Source organism: Ichthyophthirius multifiliis (assembly GCF_000220395.1).
Source record: "Ichthyophthirius multifiliis unplaced genomic scaffold scaff_1120509250913, whole genome shotgun sequence".
Taxonomy (NCBI): Eukaryota; Ciliophora; class Oligohymenophorea; order Hymenostomatida; genus Ichthyophthirius; species Ichthyophthirius multifiliis.
The window spans coordinates 11,487-16,636 of NW_004086380.1; the positions used below are offsets into that span (position 1 = coordinate 11,487).

The window sequence follows — 5,150 nt, forward strand, 5'->3', positions numbered from 1 at the left end:
AATTCTTTAGAGTCTAAAACAATTTACTTACCATTCCTATAAACATCTATTTTAATTGAAATATCTGCAAATTTTCTCAATTTAGTCAACGATAACCTCAAGATTACATAATTAACTATCGCAGTAATCAATGAAGTGAAAATAATGATAATCGCGAACATAACATATCCTTGCACGATCCAAATGGCAATTGAAATATATTAAAAAAGGAAGAAAACTTCCGTCAATACACGTACTAAATATTCTATAAGGGTTGGAATCGGTATATGTATTTTACACAATCCATATTTTTCTTTTTTATTTAAAATATCTTCTTAATTATTTTTAAATCCATTTTTGTGTCTTTAAAATAACTCTTCCAAATTATAGTTTTCCACCTCTCTATAATAAACTGGAATAAATCCTTAATTTATTTCATTATATTCATATTTTAAATGTCTATTTACAAATCCGAAATTATTATATTTAAAATTCTATTTTTTCAGTATTTCATATGTATTATCGTTATTTTTAATCAAAAAATGAGTACATTGTTTCAAGGAATTACTTTAAATATATAGAGATTTTAATCTAAGTCTGACACTGTTTCTCAGTAAAAAAGCATATATTCCGAAACTACATATTATTAGAAATAATGTCAATATTATTTTCTCTATTTTTAATTAAAGTGCGAATATATTTTCGATCATCAACTATCCTTCAATGTCATTTGCAATTATTTTTAGTTAGTTTTTATTGTTTACTATTAGACCTGAAATAGTTGTAGATGATTTATTTTAATTTTATTATAAGCCTTGTTTTTAATCTTAAATTTAATTTAATACATTCAAACTTCCTTTTGAGACAGCAGTATATTTTAAATGTTCATTAGTAAGCAACATTTTTTTTACCTTTTATAATTTCTATTTATTATATTAATAATATAATATAAAATTATTTAAATTTGCCTTATTAAACCAAAAAATTAAATTAAACAAATATATATTTTATATTATACAATATTATATGATTAAATGAAATAATACCACTAATAATTTTTTTTATTTATTAATACATATAATATATTTTAGATATAATTTAATTATTAATTCTAAATAAAATATAAAATATACTATATTAAACAATAATGAGAAATTTTACAAAAAAAAATTACGCTCTTTTTGGATTAAGTTTCGGTCTTTTATTATTATTAGCAAAATACCGTCTAAAAATGAAACAAAATATATCAAAAAGTAAAAAAAAAAAAAAACAAACAAACCTAATAAATAAAAAAGTCTTTAAATCTAACAAAAACAATATACTAAACGACAAACATTTAAACGAGAAAATAAAAACACGTGGTCTTTTAACCATATATTATGGTACAAGGTCTGGTACAAGTCAAAGATTTGCCTATGACATTCTTTTAGAGGCTGAAAAAAACCATTATTAAGCCAATTTAATAAACCTTTCTGAATTTGAACCAAATCAATTCATAAGTAGCAAATATTGTATTTTTTTACTATCCACATATGGAAAAGGAGGTCCTACAAATGATGCCGCTAAGTTTTTTGATTGGCTAAATAATTAAAAAGACACAAAATTACTTTCAGATATGAAATATACTATTTTCGGATTAGGTAATTCTTCGTATGACGAATTTTGTGGAATGTCTGTAAAAACAAACAATAAACTATAAGAATTAGGGGCTCGTTTATTATATTAATTCGGAAAAGGGGATGCTGGAAAAGATAGTACAGTTTAAGATTTTGTAAATTGGAAATAGGACCTTTGGGATTGTTTAAATGGAGAATTTAAAATTTAGGAAATTTCTAGAAAAGAACTTTCTGAAAATAATTGTCCTATTGGAATATAAGAAATTAAAAATGATAAAGAAATTAATTTAGAAAATTTCAGTTTTGGATAAATTGCTTAACTTTCTCATACTTTCGAGGAATATTTTAACAGTTAATTATTCGAAATATAGAATATAAGAGAAATTAGATAAAAATCTAAGATATCGACTCCTTGTTATGAAATAGAATTTAATTTAGGAAAATAAATATATTAAACAGCTGGAAACATAGCTATATTTCCTGAAAATTCAAATGAAAAAATTTAAGAATTCGCCTCTTTATTAAATCTAGATTTAGAAAAAACAATAAAAATTAACCCTAAAAATATGCAAGTTAAAATCCCAATACCAAACCCAATAAAAATAAAGACTTTTTTACAAAAATTTTGTGACTTTTAAGGTCCTATAAATAGAGCAATTTTACAAAGCCTAAAATTTTTCCTTTTAGAAGAAAAACAAAGAGCCCTTTTTGATGAATGGACATCAAACACAGTGCTTTTTGAACAAAATATTATTTAAAAAAAACATTCCCTTTTATCACTAGTGAAGACTTTTTAAATTTAAATTCCTTTGTTGAATCTTATACTTCTTTCGCCTATTATTATGCCTAGATATTACACAATTTCCTCTTCATAGAAATTATCACCTTCCTCATTTTAAATCTTGGTCTCTGTTCTTGAAGTTCAAAGACCCGATGGATAATATGAAGAAGGTTAATGTTCATAATACTTTAGTTCTTTACTTAAAGAAGGCTTTAAAGGAAAAAAAGTAAGGGCTTTTTTTGAATAAAGTACCTTCTAAGTACCTTAAAGTGCAGAAAGTCCTATTGTGATGGTATCTGCAGGAGCCGGACTAGCCCCAATGAGAGCTTTATTAAAAGAAAAATAATTCTACGAATAAAAGGACGAATAAAATTAAATATTTGGAGAGATTTTGTTATATTTCGGTTGTAGAAATGATAATTAAGACTTCATATATAAAGAAGAACTTTAAAATTTCTAAAAAGAACATGTTTGTGAAAAATAAAGATTCGCATTTTCACAATAACAAGGTAAAGAAAAACAATATGTGCAAGATTTAATGAAAGAAGATTTAGATATTTTACACGAATAATTAATTTAAAAAAAAGGCTACTTATATGTTTGCGGAAGTAAATTAATGGGAGAATCCATAAAAGAACTAATTGCGTAAATTTTATAAGAAAAAGAAGGTGTAATGCCATATTTAGCAAATGTAAAAGTATAAGAAATGGAAAAATAAGGAAAAATAAAAATGGAAATATGGGGATGATATATAAATATAAAATTATATATAAAAAAAAGAAACAAATAATTTATAAAAATATATATAAAAAAATAAATATATGTATAAAATAAATATTATATATATTTATTTATTAATAATTATAATTAAAATATAATAAATATAATAAATATATATATATATATATATATATTTATATATATACATATATATCTACAATATAAATACATTAAATATTTATTTTATTTATAATATAAATATTGAATATTTATATTTTCATTTATTAATTATAATTTTATTTATTTATTTCATTTTAATTATATTAATATTGTTGTCATATTATCACATCCGACTCCATCTATATATATATTTATATATTTATATTTAATTTTTAATATTTTTTAATTTACCACTAGTATCTTTTGCAATAATAGTATCTAGTAATTCAATTAGAATGTTTTTTAATTTCATTCCTTTTTATATTCTTTCATAGCAAAAATCCATTAATTCTTAATTAGTCATACATTCCCATATTCCATCACATCCCATTAAAACAAATTTATCATCTTAATTTAATTCCTTTATCTTAACTTCAGGAAAGGCCGAAATGATAAAATCTTCAGGAGATTTAGCTCCTTTTTTATATTCGAAATCTCCTAAAGCCCTTGATAAATTCAAATTTCCATTAACTCTTCCATCTGAAATGAATCCTCCTGCTTTTTAAATCCTATTTTTTTCCTCTATATTATCTGGTTTATGATCAATTGATAATTCTATTGGTTTTTTATCTTTTGTGCACAATACAGTCCTCGAATCTCCGGAATTCGCGACATAGATTTGTTATTTTTTATAGATTAAGGCTACATTTGCAGTACATCCAGCATAAGTTTATTTTATATCGTTTTCATCGTAAGCATTATTATTATTATTATTACTTTTTATTTTTAATAATTCAGATAAGCCTTCCTTTTTTAACATTAATTCATCCATTTTTAAAAATGTCTCCTTTAAAGCCTGTTCGAAATTTTTTTTAAAAAAATTGTCGTTTTTCTTTAACTCTTCTATAAAATGTAATTCTACGAATCTTGCTACTTCATGTCCCCCATGTCCATCAAATATACCAAATAAAGCTATATCCTCTCCTATATTTATATTAGATATATGAGAATCTTCCATTGTATTTCTCCAACCTATATTTTAATTTTTTTGATTTATTTTATATTATTTATTTAAAAAAAAAAATACCTTGCATTTCGGCATAAGAATATTTTAAGTATTAATTTTATTCATCTTCTATTGTGATTTTTTCTGTAATTGGATTAGACAAATATGGACCCATTTGAAGTTTATTTATTATTGCTTTTTTTAATTATTAATTTATTTTGTTTTTTAGTTTTGTTATTATGTTTATTATATATTTATTACATAATTTTTTTAAAAATATAAAATTTTTAGTTTTTTATATTTTAATTTTTATTAAATTATTTAATATGTAAAAATAAGAGTTTTCAAAATAATATTTATATTTATTTAATTAAATTAAATATTTTCATTTATAATTAACTTTTAAATTAATATTAAATTTAATTTTAAAATATACAAAAAATTTTAAATTTGTATAAAAAATTAATTATTATATTTATAATTTTTTATTTAAAAAAAAAAAAATATATATATATATAAATAAAGATTGGATTTAATAATATATATTAAAATATATAGAAACAAAAATTATATATTAAAAAAAAAAATATTGTTAAATTAAAAAAATTTATTGAAGTTATTTTTAAAAAATAAATTAAAAATAAAAAAAATAAAAAAAGAAGATATTAACATATATATAAAAAAAATAGAAATATATAAAATTATAAATTAATAATTAAAATAATTTTAAAAAAAAAAAAATATATCTATTTATTAATTATAAAATATGTATTTAAATAAATAATCAAAAATAAAATATATTAAAATAAATAAATAATTAAAAATATATAAAAAAATATTATTATAAATATATAAAAATATATAAATATTTAATATATAATTTTATAAT

General features: G+C 20.2%; 3 protein-coding genes across 3 annotated transcripts, besides 14 other annotated features; 2 read left to right on the forward strand and 1 right to left on the reverse strand. All coding sequences in view use genetic code 6, as the record gives it.

Annotated features, from left to right (window-relative positions):
- The first annotated feature begins 44 nt into the window (after positions 1 to 44).
- On the forward strand, positions 45 to 767 carry IMG5_111680 (hypothetical protein). Its single transcript, XM_004034801.1, has one exon. The coding sequence runs from the start codon at positions 267 to 269 to the stop codon at positions 753 to 755; it is 489 nt and encodes a 162-aa protein (XP_004034849.1). The 5' UTR covers positions 45 to 266; the 3' UTR covers positions 756 to 767.
- Positions 768 to 1,247: 480 nt separating this feature from the next.
- IMG5_111690 (nadph-cytochrome p450 reductase, putative) lies at positions 1,248 to 3,124 on the forward strand (the record flags this gene model as incomplete). Its single annotated transcript, XM_004034802.1, has 1 exon — positions 1,248 to 3,124. A coding segment is annotated over one exon (1,875 nt), but the record flags the coding sequence as incomplete, so codon positions are not given.
- A 45-nt stretch (positions 3,125 to 3,169) lies between these two features.
- Positions 3,170 to 3,223: a microsatellite.
- Positions 3,174 to 3,222: a microsatellite.
- Positions 3,224 to 3,231: 8 nt separating the features above from the next.
- Positions 3,232 to 3,281: a microsatellite.
- Positions 3,232 to 3,283: a microsatellite.
- Positions 3,249 to 3,310: a microsatellite.
- Positions 3,249 to 3,327: a microsatellite.
- Positions 3,315 to 3,390: a microsatellite.
- Positions 3,366 to 3,421: a microsatellite.
- Positions 3,366 to 3,424: a microsatellite.
- On the reverse strand, positions 3,406 to 4,436 carry IMG5_111700 (protein phosphatase 2c, putative; the record flags this gene model as incomplete). Its single annotated transcript, XM_004034803.1, has 3 exons — positions 3,406 to 3,455; positions 3,508 to 4,287; positions 4,343 to 4,436. 3 exons carry the CDS (start codon positions 4,434 to 4,436, stop codon positions 3,406 to 3,408), a joined length of 924 nt encoding a protein of 307 aa, XP_004034851.1.
- A 449-nt stretch (positions 4,437 to 4,885) lies between these two features.
- Positions 4,886 to 4,919: a microsatellite.
- A 116-nt stretch (positions 4,920 to 5,035) lies between these two features.
- Positions 5,036 to 5,092: a microsatellite.
- Positions 5,053 to 5,140: a microsatellite.
- Positions 5,054 to 5,126: a microsatellite.
- Positions 5,122 to 5,150: part of a microsatellite that runs on past the window's edge.